This window comes from Furipterus horrens, unplaced genomic scaffold (assembly GCF_987537825.1).
Source record: "Furipterus horrens unplaced genomic scaffold, mFurHor1.1.pri manual_scaffold_10, whole genome shotgun sequence".
Lineage (NCBI taxonomy): Eukaryota > Metazoa > Chordata > Mammalia > Chiroptera > Furipteridae > Furipterus > Furipterus horrens.
In genome coordinates this window covers 63478055-63501137 of record NW_028327180.1, presented here as the reverse complement: position 1 = coordinate 63501137, position 23083 = coordinate 63478055, and the positions used below count along the sequence as shown (strand labels likewise).

The 23083-nt window shown below is 58.0% G+C and overlaps 1 protein-coding gene and 1 non-coding gene across 3 annotated transcripts in view; one reads left to right on the top strand and one right to left on the bottom strand.

Annotated features, from left to right (window-relative positions):
- Nucleotides 1–23083, bottom strand: part of UNC5A (unc-5 netrin receptor A) — a 56217-nt gene that overhangs the window by 4601 nt on the left and 28533 nt on the right. Inside the window, exons 2-9 of one of the 2 annotated variants that reach the window (XM_090287937.1) lie at nucleotides 9701–9922; nucleotides 4914–5057; nucleotides 4582–4685; nucleotides 4261–4441; nucleotides 3506–3673; nucleotides 2872–3036; nucleotides 1692–1880; nucleotides 1289–1591 (exon numbers count right to left, since the gene is read on the bottom strand). In XM_090287937.1, coding sequence (XP_090144063.1) covers nucleotides 1289–1591; nucleotides 1692–1880; nucleotides 2872–3036; nucleotides 3506–3673; nucleotides 4261–4441; nucleotides 4582–4685; nucleotides 4914–5057; nucleotides 9701–9922 — 1476 coding nt within the window. The remainder of the gene's footprint in view (nucleotides 1–1288; nucleotides 1592–1691; nucleotides 1881–2871; nucleotides 3037–3505; nucleotides 3674–4260; nucleotides 4442–4581; nucleotides 4686–4913; nucleotides 5058–9700; nucleotides 9923–23083) is intronic. The other variant, XM_090287938.1, reaches the window with a different exon arrangement.
- LOC150000484 (small nucleolar RNA SNORA48) lies at nucleotides 11569–11704 on the top strand. Its single transcript, XR_016513849.1, has one exon. It is a non-coding gene; the product is annotated as a small nucleolar RNA SNORA48 (small nucleolar RNA).

Here is a 23083-nt window from a genome sequence, read left to right as displayed (position 1 = left end):
GGGGGAGACCACCCAGCCATGGTCACCAAACACCCGTGTCCACCTGCCCCTTCCTAAGAGCTCAGCATGGACCATCTCACCTCAACCCCATGGCAGGGACATGAGGCACAGAGAGGGAGAGCTGCCATGCCATGACCTGGTGGGTGGGGGAGAAGGGCTTGTGCATGCAGAGAGTGGCATGGGGTGTGTGGGGTGCTGAGAGCCCACCACAGCCATGGTGGGCTTGTCACCTGGGTTTGCAGATGTTGGGGAGCCCTGTAAAAAGTTCAAGCAGGGGAGGGACATGGTGCAGTGTGGCTTCACTGGGTGAATGCCTGGAACTGTGAACTAAAAGACAGGTAGGTGTGTGGTCAGGGCAGGAGGGGCAGTGGGAGAGGATGAGCCGGGCACAGGAGGAACGAGGCGATGTGCGTGTAGTTAAAGCTGGTGTAGAGGTGGTGGGGAAGAAGAGCAGGAGGTCAAGGTGATTCTCAGTTTCTGACTCTGTGCTGTCCCTGAGGTGGGGAAAGCCAGGAAGCAGGAGGTTCTGGGGGAGGTGGGAGACAGTGCTGTTTTAGGCACAAGGAATGTGAGGTTTTGTGAGACTTCCAGATGGAGCTGCCCAGGAGGCATCTGGGTGTACGATTGTGTCACCCAGGAGAACTGGGCTGGGAATTTGGAGTGGGAGTGATCTGCACAGACATGGCAGTTACAGCTGTGGAGTGAGAGAGGGCGCCGGGAGGGGCTGCTGGTGGACACCTACGGCTAGGGAGCAAGCACTGGAGCTGCTGCAGGGGGGCCAGGAAATCAGGGCTATGTGAGCTCAACTAAGCCGTGGGAAGGACAAAGTTCAGGGTGGGAGTGGCCAGCTACACCAGAGGCTCTTTATCAAGGGGTCTCAGGGACACTGTCAAAGGGGTTTCTGTGAGGTGGTAGATAGAAGAGCCCCTTGTCTAGTCTAAGTGTGTGCCCTCTGCTGTCTCTTCACCTGCCCCACCTCAGGGTCCTGGGCTCTCCCAGAGCCCAGCACATGCAGGCTGGCTGGCTATGTACAGGAATAGACAGAAGTCCTGTCCTCAGGCCACTGAAGGGAGACAGCTCTGGTCACAGCCTCAGTGCTGGCCCCGCTGCCAGCCCCACCTCTGTCTCTCCCAAACTGCCTCCTCTCCTTGCTGGTCTGGCTCAGCCTTTGGGGTGAGACTGAGCGACACAGGAAGGACATCAGGGGTGGCCCACCCACCTCCATGAGGGACATGAGGACTAGTCTTCCCTCTCAGAGCTCCCTGGGGCACTTTGGGGCCCTCCCCACCTGTATGAGGGATCATTAGCCGGCCCCCGAGGAAATTGAAGGTCCCATAGGCCATGTTGCTGGTGCTGCGTGGCAGGGAGCGGAAGTAGCTCTGGGTGGACAGACGGGAGACAAAGTCCTCGGCCTCAGAGGTGGGTGAGCTGTGGTGCAGCGTATGGCGGCCCCCAGTCAGTGGGCTGAGCAGGTGCCCGTTGCTGAGCTGGAACTTAGGGCTGGGCCCATCCTGCCGGGGACACAGGCTGCCCTGGTAGGTAGTAGTGGTGGTGCTGAGGTCTGGCTGGATGGTAAGCAGATGGGGATTGTCTGCAGGATAAAGACAGACTCAGGGAGTGGCACTGGGGTTGGCCCTGTCCAGTGGCCCCTGGCATGGGGTCAGGGCAGGAGTGCTGGGGTAGGGCCACACCTGCTTTGCTGGCCTTGATGCTGACGGGCTGGAAGCCTGAGGTGAGAATGGACGAGTCAGCCACATCTGAGTCCAGCCCCTCCTTCTTGCGGCAGTAAACGAGGATGAGGATGAGCAGCAGCAGCAGGAGGCACACGGCCACGGCAATGAGGCCCACATAGAGGGCCACGTCCTCAGGCCCGGAAGCAGCTGTGGGAGAGTGCGGCATGGAGGGGCAGGTGCAGGAGGCAAGGAGGGAGAGGTCAGCGGTCTCCACCCAGGAGGATGAGGCCCACACCTGTGCATCAGCACTTTCGGGGCAGCAGATGCTGGCATAGGAGCATGGAGTCCCAGCTCTGTGCCTGCCACCACCCTGCTACATCACTCTGAACAAATCACATCCCTCATAGGCCCTATTCAGGCTGAGGCTGCTGCTCCTGGGGAATAGGAGGGAAGACACTTCCCCAGGTGGCCTTGGGTGGGGCTGCTAGACTGAACCTGTTCTTCTGAGGGCCAGGGCAGCTGGGGCTGTGGGGAGCTCCCAGGATCCTCAAAGCAGGAGGTCTGCTTCCTGGGGCTGGGGGGGTCTGCCAATCTGGTTCCTGGCAGGTCCCTGCCAGGGCTCTTGTCATTGTGTTCCTCTGCAGGCCTGGGGCAGGGTAGGGAGGAGTGATTGATTGTCTGAAGGAAACTGTATTGATTTTAGAAGGGCTTTGCATAATGGAAAAAATGTCCATCAGAAAGGAATTGACACAGATAATTAGGTTTTTAATTGAAAGAATGGGGGAGGGTGTGTTCTAGAGAAAAAAAATCCAACAGAGATCTTTAATTGTTAGTTATGGCCTTGTAATTAACGGGCTTCACAAGCCTGGTGTCCCCATAAGGTTTGTGTGTGCACTTGGGGGACAGGGAGGAGGTGAGGCCGCAGGAAGTGTGGAGGAGGATTTGGGAGAGGTACTGGGGCTGCATGTGCATAGTAAGGCTCACATGTATGGATGTCGTAGTGGTGGCGGGAGATGTGTTGGGGTGTGCAGGGCACATGTGTGGGTATTTACAGATGGGGGGGCCCTGAGGGTCCTGAGTTTTGGAGAGGGGGTGCAGCCTGTGGCAGGGAACTGACTCCCTTAGCCACCACCTTCTGGGACTGGGCAGGGCCAACCCTGGCAAACTACAGAGGGCTCTCAGGGCAGAGAGGACTCACTGTGCACGCAGAGGTCACTGGTGCAATTTCGAGTGTCCAGGTCTGCCCCCTGGCATTCCTCGCCCCCATTGCGGGGTGCCGGGTCAGAGCACTCACGGCTCCGCCAGTGGGTGCAGTCCAGGCCACAGGCCGACCACTTGCTCCATGGGCTCCAGCTGCCGTCCACTAGATGAAAGACAGACACGGACAGAGAGGGGAGGCGCTGTCAGCCTGGGAGACAGCTCAGGCTCTGGGTGCAAGGCCAGGGCTAGGCCCAGCAGTCTGTCTGCACGCCCTCTGGTGTCCAGCTGGCCTGGATGACACATGCTAATGATGGGAGGCACAATGACACCTGCCTGCTTGGCTCTATCCACACGGGGCTGTCCTGGCCCTGGGGCAGTGTGGACGCCCCAGGCCGAGCCCTGCCCGTGCCCCACACTGACTGCACCTGTCCTGACTGTACCTCAGACCCTGGGACTCAGACCCTCTGCTGTGACTGAGCTGGATGTAGATTGAACCCTGCCTCCGTCACAGAACCCTGTCCTGGACTCAGACTGAACCTGGCCCTGTGCGTGGCGGGTGGGGTGGAGCCATGATGGAGCCAGGGCACGGAGATGGCGAGGTGAGCGATGCGGGAGGCAGCGGCCGCTGGTACCTGGGCACAGGGTGGCGCAGGCTGTTTTCTGGACATTCTGCCCCTCACAGAAGGCACCCCCGTTGAGAGGCGCCGGGTTGGTGCAGCTCCGGCTCCGTTTCTGCCAGCCGCGCCCACAGCTGGCACTGCAGACGGACCACTCGGTCCACGTCGACCACCCACCGTTCACTGGCCGGACAGAGAAGGACTGGGGTCAGGGAGCGGGGGCCTCCTCAGACACGCTGGCCCAGGGGCTGGGGCAAGAGGGTTGGAAAGGAAGCCCTGCAGGGGAGGCCACGCTCTGCCAACTGCCCCTGGGTCAGGCAGCACCCACTCTACAGCCCCATCTTCCGCAAGCAGGCGCTGTGGGCACTAGGGGCAGCGAGCCCGAACTGCAGCTCCCGGATCCCTGGGGCCTGTCACAGGTGCAACTCCCATACCCCTCGCCCTGCCTGCTCCTAGGGGTGCCCAGGACACTACTTCCCACCTGAGGTCGCCTTTCCTAGTCTCCCTCTGAGCCCTCACCTCCTTGGGCACGAGCACCCCTGCCCACAGATAAGCCAGGGGATGCTGTGGCCACAGATGACCACTAATCTGTTCCACACCTTCGCCCAGACTTGTCCTTTGGCCCCCCTGATAGCCACAGTCAGGCCACTGCTCCTCCCAGTCAGGCCACAGAGGGGCCCACCTGGCTCTGGCTCCTAGGGAGCGGCCACAGTGCCATCCTGAGGACAACCCCCATGCCTCTCCCTCCTCCCGCCAGCACCGGGGCCCACCATAGACGATGACAGCAGCGGAGGCGCTACGGCGCCGAGCGACGATGTTCTTGGCCACACAGGTGTAGTTGGCCGTGTCGGCCAGGCGGGCCTGCCGCACCACCAGGCTGTGCTCCCGTGTGACGTACACGTTGGGGTCCAGGGATGGGTCCACCAGGTCCTCATTCCGGAGCCACTCCACCTGGGGGAGGGAGCCACACTGCTGCACTGCCCGCCCCTGTGGGCCCTGCCCAGCATGAGAGTGGCCCTTGGGGGGTCTGCCCCAAGGGGCTGGGGGCGGGGGGCACTGGGCAGGCAGGACTGAACCTGGGAGCCCCTCACCTCTGCTGGGGGGATGCCCTCTGGTGGGCGGCAGGGCAACACGATACCCTGCTCCAGAGACACCTCCTTGGCCAGTGGTTCCTGCTCAAAGTTCTTGCGCAAATCTGGAAGAACAAGAGTGTCCTCTAGCCTGAGCACCTCATGCCGCCAGTCTGGTCAGCTCTGTCCCTGGGCACATGACAAGAGGATATGCCAAGTGCCCAGGGGTCATGGGGGTGGGTGGACAGTGTCCTTAGAACTTTCCCCCATCAAGGTAGGACCTGAGGCTTCTGACAGGACCTCTCCCCCAGTGACACCAGGGCCACCCCACCAGAGGCAGGCCCAGGACTCACAGGCGATACGGATGTAGGCCTTCTGGCTCTTGGTGGTGCCCGAGGAGCTCCAGGCCACGCACTGGCACCAATACTCCTCCAGCCCAAACACCTTCTCTACTTGCTGCCTTGAGACGTTGATGCGGACCTCCATGGCGGGCAGGCCTGGGGGCGGGAGGCATGCAGCTAGGGCCCCGGCCATGCCAAGCTTCCATTCCAGTCCAGGACTGCAGACACTGGGGCAATTCTCAGCCTACAGGGGGTTCTGGGGGACCCATGGGGAGCTCAGGCCAGGAGTAGGTTCTTAACACTTCTACTCTTTCTACTTCCTTACCCAGGGGCCTGTCTCCCTGGAGTCACTTATAGAAATGTCCCTAACAGGGCTTCAGGCAGCAGGCCCTGGCCTCCCAGGACCCTGGATGAGGGGGTGGGGCAAACTGGCTAGCCTTGAGGGATTTGTGGGTAAAAAAAAGGGTGAGGAAAGATCTGGCTCAGCTCCCTGGGTGTTAGCAGGTGGATCCTGGCATGTGACAATATAATAGCAGCTATTAACAATATAATTACAGCCATTGCCTGGTATGATAATCGACCCCTGGGCTGAGTGGGCAGTTCCCACGTGCTGTCTTGTTACCTCTGCCACCCCTGCCCTGGACCCCATGCCCTGCCCGGCTCTTGTAGATGAGGACACAGGCTCACAGGAGCCACAGGTCCTGCTATGGCTGCCTGCATCAAAGCATGTTTGAGGGTGCCCACAGGGCACCCTGGGGTGGGCTGCGGGTGCCTGGGCTGTAGGGAGAAACGTTGGCAAGGGTGAGGGGGTGGCCCAAGGGGGAGGCTGGGCTGTGATGAGTGTTGGGACCAGCTCTGCACCAGCGGGGTGGAGGATCTCTCTTAAGAATGGACTGTGGCCCCTGCCCTAGGCCACACTGGGATGCGGGGGGGCTGGTTGGAGGGGATGGCGAGCAGGAAGGCCCAATGCTTCTGAGGACCTGGATGGGGACAGCAGCCCTCTTCCAGTCTCCTGGCCATGGGCCAAAACCTGTGTCTCGGGAGTGAAAAAAGACTGTTTGTTTCCCATTTCTTCTCCTTCTGACCCCAATTTCCCTTGGGTCATTGGCTTATCAGAAAGAGGGAGGGAGGCCGGGCTTCCATTGTTAACAGAGAAATTCGATTAGGGCTGCATCTCAGGAGGAGAAGCAGCCTGCTGAGCAGAGAGGCTGCTTTCTCTCTTCACTTCTCACTGTGTCTTCCCTGACCCCTGCTCACAGCCCTCCTCAGGCTCCTCTGCTCCACACTGGCCCCAGATTTCCCATCACTCACCCTGTCCCTGGCTAGTTCCCACAGGAAACTGGGGCAGTGTCACGTCTTGGGGTGGGGGCGGTGAGGGCTGAGAATGAGGGGCCCTCCCAGGGTCTGTGTACAGGAGGGGCCCTGGGCACCAGCTACTGAGTCTTGAAGCATTTTAGTAGAAGACATGCAGACAAACCAGGGGTGCAGACCTCCAGAACATTCTGAGCCAGGAAGTTTTTATCTCTGGCGGACAGGTCTACGGATGGGCCCTCCATCCCCTGCGGGGATGGGGGAGCTCACACATGCAAGTCAGCCTGGGAGAGCAGTACTAAATTTAAGCATGCCTATTTCCTCCTCCCCATCTCCTCCCACTCCTGTCCTGCCACCTCCTCCCCTCCTTCCTGCTGCTGTGAACGAAGGCCAAGTTTGTCTGTGATGTCCCACTGGGCCTTACGAGCTCCAGGAGATCCTGCCATGACCAGCCCGTGAGGTGAGGGGTTGTGCCAGAGCAGCCTAAGTTCTGGGAGCACTTCTAGGAGCAGCTGTGTCTGCACCTGCCTGGTAACTGTGAGCAGATGCCAGGTGGGAGACGGGTCCCAGCAGGCCCAGGGGCATGTGGGGTGTGAGCAGGGGGCTTGTGGGGAGGCCTGGGTGGTGTGCTGAGTACTTCTCTGAGGTAGAGGACTGGCAGGGTGGGGGCTCTGAGGCCCAGTTCGGGCTCAGGTTCTCCCCTCACCATCACATCTAATCACCCATCAGTCTGTGTAACACAGTAAATGTCACCCTTACACTGGACCCCAATGCCTGGCTTTGGAAATACCAGGCTTTTCCAGCACCAGTAGGTTTGGGTTGAGGGTTCTCAGGCTTGGGTCTCTTAACTCCTGGCCTACTGGTTAGGGAATGGGGGCAAGTGAGGGGGTGGTGCTCTCTCCAGGGGTGTCTGCCCAGCCACCCCCAGCCCCGCACAGAAATAGGGGAGGCTGCAGGTCTGACCTGATTGCCACCACACCTGCATGTCCACAGGATGTGTCTGGGTCAGGGTCTGTGTGTCTGCGTGGTGCCATGGCATGACGGCTATTTGTGGGTAAGTAAGGGAAGTCTCTCTCTAAGCTTCAAAGCACTCAATGGCTTTGGGTTCAGAAATCAACAAGATCAGTGAAAATTCACAGGTGCTTGGCCACGGAAGACCTGAGGTGGGATGCTTTGTGGAACGTGTCCCCATGAGCTCTGTGACTTTCTGGCTGGAAGGGAGCAGGGCCAACAGAGCCCGTTGAGACTGTGGGCTAAGGGCCCTCGGTGTGTGTGCTGGGCCTGGGTCTCAGCCAAGCCAGGGACTTCCAACCTCCTGATGGCAGGAGACAAAGAGGAAGAGGCTGGGAGCAGCAGGGGGCTGGCCTGGGGCCCTCTAGAAGTTCCAGGACAGGCCCTCAAGGCTGCATAAAGGCAGGCCTCTGGCTGTGGCTTCCTCCTCCTCCCCACCTGTCCTTTCCCTGGGGGACCTGGGAGGACTCATGATGCCAAAAAGCCATACTGGGCCCTGGGAGTGGGGTGGGGAGGAAAGGCCTGGAGCTGGGCTCAGACTGGACGTATGAGATCTCACGACCTCCCCCACCAACAAGCAAGGGGGCCCTCCTTGTCCCTATTTACAGATGAGAAAACTGAGGCTCAGGGAGTAGTAGAGTTTACCACTGGGATGATGTGAGCCCTAGAGCTACCCACATGGGCAGGAGGGTTCTGGCACTTCTGCCCGGTAATGTGAGCGGAGGCTCTGGCTCTGGGGGTGATGATGGGGCCAGGGGCTCTCAGGCCACAGAGGTCACTGACCTTCTCCATTCCGCTCCTGAGGGTAGAGAACAGAGCTGGGTCGGCTGCCCCAAGAGCCTTGGGGGCTGACTTCTAGCACCTAACCCAGGCCTGGCACAGATCAGGCGCTCGATTAACACCTAAGGACCCAAGGAAGCTGCCAGCAGATGCGTGTGGACCCGGGTACGAACCACTAGGAGTGGAGGGCGGAAGGTGCTGACACTTGCAGGGAAGACCAGCCCCTGCTGACCATGGTGGGGAGGATGGGCGTGAGTTCTGTGAATAAGAACGCCGGGGTGGTGCCTTTTCGGGGCCCTGCAGGAGTGAGAGCCACGGCCCCCATCCCTGCTCTCACCAGCAGGCTGGTTCTAAGGACGGAATGATGCTCGGCCTAAACTCAGGGCTTGTTTGCTGGCTTCCACGTATGGTGGAGGGCCCTGGTCTCCAGCAGGAACTGCCCTCCTCAGCCTGCCTCTGCCCAGCATGAACTCCCACAGCGCAGGCCCGGCCACAGCCCACTTCTCCCACCCAGGCTGGCCCCCCACCGCCTCTATTCCGACACTAGCATCGCTGGGCCCTGGCCTGGGAAATGCTATTTCAGGGTGGTCTTAGACGAAGCTTGGGTGGCACTCTTCTCTGGGATCTTCCTGGGTAACCCAGCGCCTCCTGCCTGGAGTGTGGGTCACCTCTGTGGGCCCATGGTCCCCTGACTGCCCCGGCATCAGCTGTCTTGGGGACAGCCCACCTGTCCCAGGCAGCACTGCCACTCGGGCCTCACGCTGGCAGCCACACGCCCCACAGGGAGTGTGCCGTGTGCTCTGTGTCTCAGGCTGGCTGAGGCAAGGGGAAGGGAAGGGGCCAGGACTTTGTCAGAGGGCTCCATGGAGCTCCAGGCTCAGGGAGAGGAGCCTAACTGGGATCCAGTTAGTGCGGAGAAAAAACTGCTGTCAGCTTTGCCAGCCTGCTCCCATCAGGCCCCACACTGGCCCCTGAGTGTCGCCCGTAGCTCTGTCCATGCTACATGGCAGCTGGAAATCTGATGGCACCACTGTCCTGGTGCACGCCCCATTCTCTCCATGCTGACCCGCCTGCACACTGCTCACCTGCCCCTAGGCCCTTGTTGTGCGGTACCCCTTGCCTGAGACACCCTTGACCAGTTGCTAATCCCCCTCTGTTCCCATGTCACCTCCCCAGGCAGCCTCAGGCCTATTCTCTGGCTGCCACAGTACCCAGCCCTCGCTCAGGGTCACCGGGCTGCCTGTCTCTCTGTGGGGGCTGCATCCCCAACACCTCAGGGAATGTGTAAAAAAATTAATAAACGAGTGGATGCAAAAACGAAATAATCACGGAATGTGGGGTCCATTCCCTCCAAACCCCTTTTCTTTGCTGGCACAGCACTGGGGACCTGTTCTTCCACCTATGGCCCCCCAGACGTTCTCAGGGTCTTCCCTCATATCCCCCCACCAAGCTCTGAGGTCTGGTGAGGGACTCCTAGGGCCGGCCTTGGGATATGTACAGAAGCCCTCAGTGTGGAGTCCTGCCTCTCCTGGTATTCTGGGTAGTGGAGACAGAACTGGTGACATCCCGGCCTTCTGTGCGCAGGCTGCAGCGGGGCGCTGTGGGCTCCTTTCTCTGCCTCCCCTTCCTGCGGTCCGCCTGCCACCCTGCGGTCCGCCTGTCACCCTGCGGCCCGCCTGCCGCCTGGTCAGCCTCACCACTGCTCCCATCGGTGCTGCGCTGAATCACATGGTCCACCTGGCGCACCCACTCCCCGTTGCACTTGAAGAAGATCTGTGTGGCAGGCGTGGCCTTGCACACCAGCAGCACTGGCTTGTTCTTGACGATGTACACATCCTCAGGCTCCACCAGGAAGTGGGGAAGCAGGTCTGGGTTGGTGCCGGGCACTGGGTTGGCCACTGTGGCACTCTGCTGGGCACCTGCAACAGGGCAAAGGCAGAAGTTGAACCAGGGCTCTGCTGGGCTTTGGGGTCCTGTGGGGGCTCTCTGCTAGTTCAAGGGCAGAGCCAGGCCACAGGAAGCCAGCTGCCTGGGCTGAGGAAGGAGTGAGGCTGGGCTGCTAAATGTCCTGCCTTCTACCTCAGTGTCCCCCTCTGTAAAGTGGGGGTGGAAGCAGCCCCCCATTTCTGAATACTGTGGAGTGATGCAGTAGGCAGGCTCATTGTAACCCTGGTAGGAGTTCAGGGATCTGGCGAGGCAACCCCCACCCTGGGGAAAACTGGGGGACAGAGGACCCCAGCAGGGGAGCAGCGCCCTCCTCTGCTGCTCTGGCTGCCTCCCGGCCACTTCTGGGTTGATCCCTATTCCTGGCCCCTTACACAGTAGCTGCTCAGAAAATACCAAGTGAGTGAAGGAGGGGAGGTGGCAGATCTTACATGAGAGGCCCTGGGGAGGGCCGGGTGGCCAGAGTGCCTGGCACAGGATGGGCACCAGGACAGTGTGTCTGGGAGCCCGAGGGACCTGGGCCACGTCCCACTCTTCAAGGAGATCTCAGTATGGGTTTCCTTCTAATTTTAACTGGAAACCACAAGCATCCCACAAATCATTTGTTGCTAATTACACAGGTAATTGGCTCTGAGGCTTTGGTGGAGGTAAACCCCATGCAGACTAACAGGCTGTTGGACCAGCAGGGCCCCTGAGGGGGCAGGGCTGGGCGAGGGAAGTGAGAGGGAGTGGGGGCACCCTCAACGATCCCCAGCTGCCCACCAAACAGGCCCCCAATGGCCTGGCCTCCCTCAGGGCTACAAGGATGTCCCCACCAGCACATATTCAGTCCACAGCGGCCTCTACACCAAGAGGGGAAAACTGGGCTTCAGGGACCCACTCTACGCCCCTGCTTGTGGTGGCCTCAGCCGAGTTGCTGCCTGTGCTGGGAGTTGCTGTCTGTCCCGGAGAGTCTGGTGCCACCTCATCGGGTCAGCCCCTGCTCCACACCCTTCCCATGGCGGTGCAAACTCACAGAGGGCTTCTAACAGGGAGGCCTGACTCCATGGACTCAGACCCACCCCGGGGGCATCCACGTTGCCCTTCCCTCCTGGGCACAGGGACGCTTTCTAAGGTGGGAGTTGGCCCCACCACCCCAAGACTGTGGTTTTGGGGAGAGAATCTCTGCCTGGTCGTGGAGGTGTCCTGGGCCAGGCAGGTGGGCTAGGAGTGCCTGCCGCAAAGCTGAGGAGCCTGGTGTGACTTCAGGAAAGCCCCCTGACCCTACAGCCACTTCGCTTCCCTGAAGAATGGGGAGAGAGCATCCAACTCTTGGGGCTGCTGTGAAGATGAAGCGAAATAAGGCACTGAGCGTGTGCTCCACAAATCTCGCCGCTGCCAACATCCGGTGCTTTTGCATCTCCCTGCCTCAGCTGAGGAGTCCTCACATCAACCTCCTCAGGGATGGGGCTGGCGAGGAAATGGAGGCACAGAGCTGGCCGCTTCCCTGCCCTCAGGATGGGGGTGGTGGGGATGCAGGCAGAGGGAAGTCATTTAGATATCTTACAAATGGGGACTCTGAACTCCGAGGGGAGTTGCCCCAGACACACAGCTTCAGCCCTGGACTCAGAAAGTATCTTGATGTCCCTGACCTGGGTAGAGTTGCACCTGGTTTGGTGGTGCTAATCTCATATCAGCCAGGGACAAAGTAACTCCTTGTTTATCCCAGGTTGGATTTTGGTTTCTGCCCATGCCTGGTTCATGCCTTGGAGACATGGATTAGTGGGAAAAAAAAAAAAAAAAAAAGAAAGTATCTTGAGCAGCCACATATCCCTTTTGTTATTACATTTGACCTTCACTGTCACTCAGCAGCGACTCACAAGCCCATTACTCAGGCAGCAGGCCCAGATCATGAGGTCTAGAGAATGAACTGGATGGTGAGCTCCCGAGTGTGGATCTGGAGTGGGGAGCTAGTAGGTCCAGTGGCCTCTCTAGACACTAATTGGGGAAGCCACAGCATCTCAGCAGTCTCTGGGGCCACACTTGGCCCCTGAGCAGGGCCCACAGGGGCTCGGGGACAGGGGTCACAGGCTCCAGAAGGGTGTAGGAGCCCACAGTGGCAGGTGCTGGCCTGCCTGGGACTTCCCCTTGTTGAGACTCAGTGTGATGGCCTGTGCCTGCCTACCGGCTGGGGGCTCAGTGGGCAGGGGTCCTGGCTGGGGGTGGAGCAAGCAGGGGTGCATGGCCCTCCAGCTCCCTGTCGATCGCAGTGCCAAGCGCTGCTCACATCAGCTGCCCACTGAACGCAGCACAATCCCTCATGTCTGCATTTAACTGTTAATGAAAAATAAATGTACTGTGACCAATGTGTGACATAGCTCACTTCTCCAGGGCCTCTGTCATGCCACACTGGTGTGGCTTCCCCTCCTCACCCCAAGGGGGCATTTATTGGGTAGAACCCGAGGGGCACCCTCTAGGTTATAGCTGTGCTCTCTAGCAAGAACCGTCCAAGGCCATGGTGAGGGTCAATTCAGGGCCCACTGAGTCCTCCTTGGGCTACAGAAGCTGCCTGGGAGCCAGAACTACCTTCCCCTTCCCCTGGCCCCTGAGTCCACTATGTGACCTCCGCCCTGGTGGTCAGCACCTGTAACCTGCCTGACACCTCACTGTCCCAGTTAGGCCTGTTGCCTGAACTAAGGCCCAGGTCTCTCCCCTCCACATTGCAGGCTATTAGAGTGAGTACTTTTTATTTTTGGCGGAACTCCTGTACTTGCCTATCAAAGATAACACAAAGCAGCACATGCTCATTGTGGAAACATCTATGATCCTTTCAATAGAGCAATGCTGGGTAGTTCACCGCAATCCCCACCCCTCCCTATTGCCCCACCCTGGGCTTGCTTCTTCTATTTCTGTCGTCTGCCTGGCTTCCACGGGCATTTCAGGATGATGTTAAGCGCCTTTGGCTGGTATCACTGAACCTGCCCCCTTCTCTGGCTCAGTCAACTCTCCAGCCTTCCTGTGCAGATGCCCACTGGTCCTTCCTGGGCACTGCTTCCCACCTCTAGGTCTCTGCCCACTGTCTTCTCTCTGTCTGAAACCCCTTCCTTCCTCCTTAGCTAGCACTTTTCTATCTTCTCCTCAGGGTCCTAACTCCATTGTCACTACCTCTGGGACAGGGGTCCCCCACCTCACTCTCCCCGGACACCACACAGGCCGTTTGGCCCTCTGGCAGGTGGGACCTGTCCTCCCTGGCACTGGAGCTCCTCCCACAGAAGCAAGCTGGGGACTGCTCCATCTGCACCACGAGGCTGTCCATCCCTGGTCCCTGTGCCCAATTCAAGGCTGCTTAGTCTGATGTTAGTGACTGGGGACTTGGAATGGGTGCCTGTCTTCACTCTTGTCAGGGCAGCTAAGGTGACAAACATGGAATAAATGCTCTCCAGGCAGACACCCCAAGGTTGCAGGGGGCAGGCAGGTGCAGAGCCCACTGGCTATGTGGCCCTGCCACCTCCTGGACCCCACCTTCCAGTTCTCCAGAAGCTCTGTCCACTGCCCCCAGCCAAGCTTTCCCACTATCACAGGACGTGACCCAGCTGTCCCCTGTAATTCACGAGATCTCTTTTGCTTACTAGCCATCCCAACTGGTCACCAGGAATTGCAGACAGGGCTATGCAGATGGCTCAGGCCCTGAAGTGGGGACCCCACTTGCAGTGAGCCCTGGAGCTGTTCCTTCCCCCAGCCCCCATCTCAGGAAGTCACTGAGACCTCTGCTCTTGCTGCTCCATTCAGAGTGGCAGGAACGGTCCTAGCCATGAACCACCGTTGGCCCTGGGAAGACCATGTTTGTCTGTGTGTGTCCATGTGTGTGGGGACGCTGGGGGCCCAGGGGGATAAGAGACCAGTGGAGTGGACCATGGTGGGCTTACCTCATGTGGTTCATCTGGGAACTTCCACCCAGCCTCCCAGTTTCAGCAAATGTGTCACGTCCTCCAGGAGGCCTTCCTAGATCTATACTCCTTGTTACCTGCCCAAGTGCCTACCTGTTCCATGAACATCCCTCTAGGGTAAACGCCACACTCAAGACTAGGGTAGATTTGTTTGCATATTGCCTCTGCTCAGGGTAGGAATGCAGGGCTGGCCTGCATACTGATGTAGTTTTTGTTAAGTGACTGAATGACCACCCTTTCTCCCTTGAATTTCAGAAGATCTGCCCATGAGTGGCCCTTTTACTCTTATTCTGCAGGAAGACCTCGAGGGGTGCAGTGCAGCCCACAGGCAGGGAGGGGGCTCTGCCCTGCCACACCCCAACATGCTACACTCTGAGGTCTTTTTATTTGTAGTCTGGGATGATAAGACCTCCCTGTGTAACGCAGCGGCCCAGAGTAGGTGTGAGAACGCTTTCAAATGTTTTATTTTTAAAGGCACCATGAAACTATGAGGTGTGATTAATCAGGCTATTAGTGAACTTACATTTACTGAGTGGGCTGGGGGCAGGGTGCCACTTCCCTGGAGCAGCCCTGCCCCACCCATCAGCCATCTGCTCCTTTCATCCTTCCGACAGCCCACCTCCAGAGACAAAGCAAGGGGGTGGGGCGGCAAGGTTCTGCTTATTCTACTTCCCTAAGAATGTTCTGGCTTTGTAATGGGCTGGAGGAGGGGCCTGGGGCCCAGCAGCCTTCATGCTGCTCCAGCCAGACCCCTTCCTGGCCACTCTTGCAGCACTGACCCTCTCATTCCGGGTACCGAACCCCCCGTCCTGGGTGCCTGTGATCTCAGCCGGCCTTGCCTGCAGACGTGCTTCTGGCAAGTGTGCTTGGGGCCTGGGTGTTGTGCTCCACAGGCCCAGGCAGGAGGAGCAGAGGGCTCAGCCCATGCACTGCACCCTTCCCCTTAGGTTGGAAGCCCTGCTGCCCCCAGGCCTGAGCTGCCACCTGGATTTGCCTCGAGGGCCCCTCCCCATACCCTTCAGGGAGGCTTTGTGACTATTTGCAATTCCTCAAGGACTTGTGTACATTCTGGTCCCAGCTCTGCCCCCACCCCCTTCAGCAAACAGCACCCGATTTTTTGCAGAAAATGCCCTCCCCCAAGCCTTTCAGGCCACCAGTCACTTATTGCAGGTGGGCTGACTCCAACTCTGGCCCCAGCGGTGAGCATACAACACTGACTGGTTCCCAGAGCAGGTCACTCATCCCAGCAGATGTGACTCTGGGATTTGGGCTGGGCTGCTGGAAGAGAGAACCTCTTTCTGCTGGGCTAGTGCTGCAGGCCCCAGGGAAGCCGTGTAGGAGGGGAGGTGTGCAGGGGTTTGAAGTGCCGCAGCCACCAGGGAAGAGGGGCCGACACCTCCCTGCAGCACTGAGGCCTGGGCTTCACCAAGCCCTGGGTTCCTCTCTCTGGTTGAAGCCAGTTGGAGTAAGACCTTGTACAGCATCAATTCATCTGCTCATCTGCTCTCCGTCTGGACTACTTCTCACCCTTCAAGTACTGCTCTAACGCCCCCTCCTCCAGAAAGCCTTCCTGACCCCCAGACAGAGCTGGCCACACCTCCCCCAGGCTCTCACAACCCCTGAGCAAACTTGCCTTACTGCCTCACACATCCTGTTTGTCATTATTTATGAATCTGTCAGCACCTTGAGGGCAGGGGCTGAGTGGTGACATCCCTCACCCTTTGGGCACCCTTATAGACTGGCCAGGTTCTGATATAGGGAGTGCCCAGCAAATATTTATTGAATGAATGTTGAACAGCATTCCCTCATCCAGGACCAGAGCCCAGAAAGGAGGGTCGGAAATGGAAGACACACATTCAGATTTGGTTGGGAGCTAGCTCTGCCATCTTCCAACCAGTCAATCAATCAATCAATCCATCAGAAACTTGTACTGGACCCATGGGAAGCAGAGGCTGATGTGCAGGATCCAGGGGTGGCAGAAGAGGCTGGGAGCCACAGATCGGGGATGCAGGAAGACACGTAGGGAATGGGGGTTTGCATTCTCCTACACCCTGGTGGCCTGAGGTGGCTTCGTGAAGTTATATTTTCAACTTGGGACAGTCTGGGATGAAGGAGATTCACTCAGGGGCTCTGAGGAGCAGAGATGGAATCTGTGCTTGCTGCAGACAGACAGACAGCTGTTGGGGGTGGGAGGCCCTAAGACAACAGATCTGGGGGCCACACAAAAACCCCTGAGGTTGCAGGACCTACCTGGAGGTGATGACAGGATGCCACAGGCTCAGAGCATGCTGGGGCGCATGTCCCAGAATTCTTCCAAACCCCTGCACTGCCTGCCAGTGGCTGCCTGGGCTCACTGGCTGCTCTAGCCTCAGAGCGGGCCACCTGCTTCTCAAACCTGTGTTTCCTCATGTGGCGTGCCACCTGCCCCAGGATGAGGTGGGTCAGGACTGCGCCCTGCCTAGGGCCTTGAGGCACCCACCATTCCTAGCCCTTTGGTCTGTCCCTTAGTCATCTGTCTACCTGACTGTCACTCCCAACAGCAAGGAGGGCAGGGACAGGTCTGAGTCCAGGCTCTATTGCCCGGGGCAGGCGGGGTGCTCAGTGAACAAGGGAGGGGGTGACTGCAGTTTCTCCTGCCGAGGAGTGTGCAGGAAGTGAAGGTGACTGGGTGTCCTTATGAAGGGAGGGCTGCTCTCCTGACCCATGCTCACACACATGCATGTGCAGCGCTCTGGTTTCCATGGTAATGTGTCAGAAGCAGCAGCCACCTCTCCAACGTTGGAGGGAAGTCCCCCTCTTTGCCAGTGGGCTCCAGAGGCCTGCCCTGTCACAGGGACAGACACAGGCACATCAGAGGATATGCATGCAGGCTCAACTGCCAAGGACAAAGAGGGTGGGGGTGGGCATGGAGAAGGCACCACCTCACCAGCTCAGGAGACTTACACCAACTGGGGTGCATGGCTGGGCAACACTGCCCACTGCTGGCTGCCACAGACCAGGCAGCTGTGCGTGAGAACCATGAAGCTCAGGACTTCCCTAAGGTCACACAGCCACAGAGGGCAGAGGGCTCTCCTTACTTCACAGTCCAAGGCCAGAACAGGGCGGGCAGGGGTCTGGTTATTTCCTAGACCAGTGCCTGGCCCACCCACCACACCACCCTCTGCTCACTCTGTTTACTGCCTGACCTTGTTTCTCAAACCCACCAAGCTGATCCCAGCACTCTGTCTTTGCACTTGCTCTTCCCACTGCCCCCTGCTCTCCCACGAATGCTGTCAACTAATCCCAGGTCTTGGCTCACATGCTGCCTCCTCCCAGAGGCCCTCTCTGACTGCTGGGCCCCACTCCCTCAGTCTGTTTTCCTCAGAGCACTCACCACCATCTGATGTCATCTCCTTACTGTTTGTGTCCCATTCCCCTGAAATGGGTCACAACAGGGAGCACACTTGTCTTGTTCACTGCTGTAGTCCCAGGACTTGGCAAAGGGCCTGGCACATAGCAGGTGTTTAATAAATACATGCTGAAAGCATGAATGAACAAATATGGGTCTGTCCCCTCTGTCATCGCTCAGAGCACCAAACCCACCAGTGAAGGGGACTTCACAACCACCAGGATGCCTGGGAGTGAGTGCTGTGATGGGGGCAGGCCCTAGGGACACCTCCCAGGGCCCCTCCCTGCCCCAGGGCCTTACTTCAGACCAGAGAAATAGTTAATAAAGCAGAGGCCTAAATAAGCATTTGATTAACAAACGATAAAATAGCTATTGTGTCCCCGAATTAAGCTATAATTGTGGCTGATAATTGGCTGGTTAGAATTGAATAAGCTGCAATTAAATAGAATGGAATCCAGGGTAATTATGTGGTCACACAGCCCAGAGAGAACTGGGAAAGGAAGGCTTCCTCTTGCTTTGGAATCTTCTGCCGGCCCAGCGTTTGCTGCTGTGGGTGTTTCTGGCCCGGGTGTGACGCGCGTGCATGCCAGGCCTCCTCCAACTTTCCTCTGGCAGCGGTAGCCAGGTGGACCCGGCTTGGCCCCCTCACCATCGCAAGGTGGGAGGCCAGCATGCAGGTGCTGAGCCCTGCCAGGGTCTGTGGCAGCCTGAGCTGAGAGAGACATGGCAGGACCCTGCAGGAGGGTGGCCCTCTTGTCTTCCTAATGAGAAAACTGGGCCCAGAGACAGGAAGGACTTGCTCAAGGTCACATAGTGATCAGTGGTCAGGCTAGGCCAGGTTCTCAGATCGCCCATGGGTCAAGTTTAAGTCTGACTGGAGGGTGTCCCCCAGCCCACCAGATCCCCAGATCCCCTCCCCATTTCTGTTCGTGTCCTGCACCAGGTAAACAGACAAGCTAAATAAGAATGTGCACCCTTAAGACAAGGTGCTCCCTGCCCCATCTGCCATTCCCCTCCTCCAAGGCTGGCCTACCCACTGGAGGCCGGGTGGGTGCAGACCTCCTGGTGGCCTCAGCCCAGCACACCCACCCCCGTCCCCAGCCCCAGCCAGTCTGGGGGGATAATGAATGGCATCGCCAACTTGCCATTTATGACCCATCAGAATTTTTACAATGTTGTTGGCAATTAATTTAATTAAAGACCCTGTCCCAGATATGGCGGCACTTCATATCTCAGCGGTTTCATGGGAGCCTGGCCAGAGCAGGGGTTGTGGCTGGGGGAGGTCCAGGAGCAACTGCCTTGTTCCCCACCAGCCTGGCTCGGTCCGGTGCACACAGAGCATGGCAGCTGTGGCCCCGGACGAAGCCCAGAGACAAGAGGGAGGCCACACAGGGACCTGCCATTGAGAGACACTGCCCACACCACAGCCAGCATGTGCACACCCACGCACACACAGTCACACCATTACAACTAACTCTATACGGATTTTCTTATTTAACTCTCACGCCTATTCTAGGAGCCAGAAAACTATTTTAAATTTCCAGACAATGCAACTGAGGCAGGGAGAGGTGGGGTAAGCAGTGAGGGAGAGATTCCCACCCAGGCAGGCTGGCTATAGGGTCCTTTTGCCCCTGACCAGGACACTGGTGGTCAGCCCCTATGTGCTGGACAGAACACACGAAGTGCGGGGCGAGGTCCAGGACACACAGCAGTGCCCAAGAAGGGCTCCAGTCTCTGCCCCATGGGGTGTCCAGTGGCCACAGCCTCACCCGGCAAGTCCTGGGCACACAGCATCCCAGAATCATGCCCACCATTCCCGGGTACACAAACCAAGCCTTCGCACACACACTGTGCACATAACCACTGCCCACTGTCCTCCAGGCTAAATTTGGCTGGGACGGTGATGCCCTTACTGGATGGTGACCCTGCAGCCACTGGTTACATCATCCTGCAACCCCATCCTCAGTAGCTGCACCCACCTGGACCCCTCCTCTTATAGGGACCCTCAGGAAAAGCCAGTCACAGACCCAGCATCTGCTGGTAGCGGCAGTGGCAGGCACACATCCCAGCCTCCCTGTCCCCCTCATTCATGCAGCTGCCTGGCCATGCTCTTCCCTTTCCCGGGGACCTTGCTTCCACATCACCCCCACGCCAGCCTCCTGCCCTTGACTCTCCTCTGCTGAGCTCCATCCCGACACTTTCCCTGTTTCTGGACACCCCCTAGAACTGTACACCTGCTGACCCAGGTGTGGCTCAGCAGCTCCTGCAAACCTGTGCCCAGGGACAGCTCTGTCTGCAGGGTCTCACCCCCAAGCGGCCTCAGGGGGTGCCTCACATCCTCCTGGCTCCCAGAAGTCCACTGCTGCAGCCCTGAGTGCCCCCAAGCCTCTCCTACCCACCCCCTCCTCTCCCACTTCATGGCTCCCCAATTCACTCACCCCACCCCCACACTGCCTTCCTGTGGCTACCTGCTGGCTTCAGTGTCATTATCAACTACACCGCCACAAAGCTATTTCTAGAAAGAAAATCTGATTCCATACTTCAAACCCCTGCAAGGGTTCCCACTGACTGCAGGGTAAAGGTCGGCTCCCAACACCCCCACATCCCATGCAGCAGCCTCACCCTAGGCACTGCGCCATGCCTTGTACCTGGCAGCCAGCTCTGTGAAGTCTGATTCCTTTCCCTGCTCACCGGGCCCTCGCAGGGAACCTGCTCACTACAAATGTACCCCCCCCCCCTGTTAATTCATAATTCAAGGTGTCACCTCCTCCAGATGTCCTCCCCAGTTCTTCTACACATGGGACACACAGCTTGCTCCTCTGGCCCTGTGGCTGAAAGACCAATATCTGACTGATACAGGCTGGTCAAGTGGGACAAGGTGGGTGAGCGGAGCTGCCTCTGCCACAGACTGTGCCCCCTCAAGGGCACGCAACAGGCCTGAGCCCCCTCTTGCAGCAGTGTCCAACCCAGGAACTGGCAAGTTGGGGGTCAGTGACGATGGGTGAGTGGAAGTGTACCCACACTATCTGCAAGCTCCAGGGTGGGCACTGAGTCATTTCTGTCCCTGGCAGCAACTGGCCCACAGTGTGTGCTCATGGAGGGAAGGAGGCAGAGGTCTCAGCTGGGAATCGGGAGACTGGGTCTCCAGTTCATATCCACGCTCCCTCTGCCTGGCTGTGTGGTCTTGGGCAAGGCACAGCCCTCTCTGGGTCCCATAAAAGTCAAGGATGGCAAACTCAGGTGACTTTAGGGGCTAGGTGGGGGCCGAGAAGGAGTAAAATGCCCGTCCAAGGGGTCAGCTCAGTCCAGCCAACAGCCACCGCCAGAAGCACGCCAGCCAAGAGGTGCCAGATTTTTTCCTTTTAGGAGAAACTGGAAATCCATTTTTATGTGAAACTTCCTGTTTAAAATGTTGAAAACTAATTTAAACATTTAAACACTGGGTGGGCCAAACAAGTTGGCAGGCCCAAGCCAGAGTGGACAATGTCCAAGATCTCCTCTGACTTCACAGTCCAAGGATCAGGGTCATGCACAGCAGGGCAAAACTCTGGTCCCCTCCCATCCCCTACTCTTCCCATCCTTGTCATCACCCCATCATCCGTTCTTCTCCCTGGGAACCCCCTCATCATAACCTCCTAGAGGAAGTTCCCTGGCATCTGGCAGAGGCTGGAGGGAGTCGTCTCTCCATCACCCCAGGTGGCTGGCATTTAGTCATCAGCATAAGCTATACCCTTGCCTGGGACTAGAGTGAGTGGTGCCCTGCTTGAGAAGGTGGTGGGGTCAGGAGAAGAGGACAGACTGTGGCCTGTCTTGCCTTGCCTGCCCTAGGTTGGGGCCTTAGATCCTAACCCAGGAGAAGGCTGCTGGAGCCAGGGACACAGGTGGGTAGGTGTGTATGGTAGGGGGAGACACTCCACAGAGGACACCCCCTGAAATGACCCCCCAAATATGGGCAGGCGGGTGCCCAGGCCTGGCTGTGGCCTTCCAGTTGGGAAGAGGGTGTTTGGCTGTACCTAAAACGCCCTATCAAGGCAGTAATGAGTCCTCACCCCATTTTAATTACCTGCTGTCCAAATAATTACCAGCTTGTTTATTTCACTTAATGGCAGCCATATTTGTCTCCTGATATTGATTTCATGTTTTCCTGGTTTGTTCATGATCTTTCCTGTCCCCTTAATGGGCTCTGAGGTCTTTCAGGTGGAGGAGAGGGGGCTGGAGGAAGCGGGGGCTGGGGGGGGGGCAGGGAGGTGAGAGGAAACACAGAGGAAAGAGAGGTGAACTTGGTCTTGCTGTGCAGCCCGAGGCAATCCTCTGCCCTCTCTGGGCCTTGAATCCCAGAACCCCAGATCCCTGCACACCCTCTTGTCCTTGATGCTATCAGAGTGGGAGGTTTTAAAATGAAGAAAAGGAGAGAGAGGGCATCAGAGGAAAGAGAAGCTGGTGTGCCCCCACCTCCAAGGGCCCCTAAAGGGATGGGCAGACTCAGAAAGGCGCGAGGGTGGGAGGGATAAGGGGGAGGGGAGGGTGCTGGGACAACATTAATGCCAGCATGAGGGAGGGAGCGAGGGGAATCCCCTGGAGGCCAGCTCAGAAGAGGCTGCCATGTGAAGGCTGATGCTTGGTTGCAGCTCTGGAGGGGTCTCCTTGTTCCCATGTCTCCCAGGTCTGGTGGGGAGGGAGCAGCAGCCTTCACCCTCATGCAGCCCAGACCCTCCTTGAACCTGAGCCTCACCCTTGGCCTCTGCATCACCTGCCTGTCATCACCATGGAAATGTGGCTGATGCTGTGATGTCACCCAGGCTGTGGGACAACAGACTGTGGATTTGCAGGGGGCAGCAAGGAGAGATGGGGACAAAGAAGGAAGGAAGGGCCAGGGTCTCTTTGGGCAAAGATTTAGAGCCTCTTAAAGGGGTCATTCGCTCTGAATAAATCACTAATAATTGCATGAATATTTAAATCTTAAAAAAATACGGTGGGCCCAGTGAGTCTCCATGTGGGTATTTACTGCTACCGGGCTGGAATATATTATATAAATGTTGGTATCGGTCTGACTGAACTGCTGTTATCACCACAGCTAAATGGGTAATTGGGAGTGAAAGACATTATCAGCAGATATAAATTACATACAGTAAACCGAGGGCATTAACTGAAGGTTTATTATCAATTATCTCTGTTTTTTCCCCTTAAAATGAACTTTTTTAGTATATTAATGAGAGCTTTACAGGTCTTCATGAATCAAGGGAAGCTCAGGCTGCCGAGGGCCCTGCCTTGGCCCCTGTTAACTGGTGGGGGCCCCCCACCCAAAGGAGGGTCTGCAGGAGGGCTCACAGGTCAGTGTGCGGGCCACAAACACCTGCTGTCTTGCCTGGGCCAGCGGTGACAATGGCCAGGCTCTGAAGCCAGCCCTGACCCTCTCCAGAAGCCACAACACAGACAGGGCTCTGGGTGGCAATGGGCAGACCTTCATCTGCCCCAAACCATCAGAGCAGCACACGTGGAATGGGGGGTCAGGAGGGGTAGGCAGCTGGGTGGGGGTGGGAGTGGGTGCCCTTGTGGAAGCTCTAGGTGGGCAGAGTGTTTGCACAGCAGCACCTCTACCCTCTACTGAGATGCAAACTCAGCCCTCAGGTCAGTTCACTTCAAGGTCAGCTTCAAGGTCAACATGGCTTCCATTTGGCTGGTGCACTTCCCAGCAGCCTCAGCTCTCTCAGAGGTGGGTCACCAGAACTGTGCCCATCTGACCTGGTGTCCTCAGTCTCTCCTGACAGGCCCTGGGCTGTGGCCTTGATTTACTAAGGAGGGCAACACCCAGCCCCCCTCTC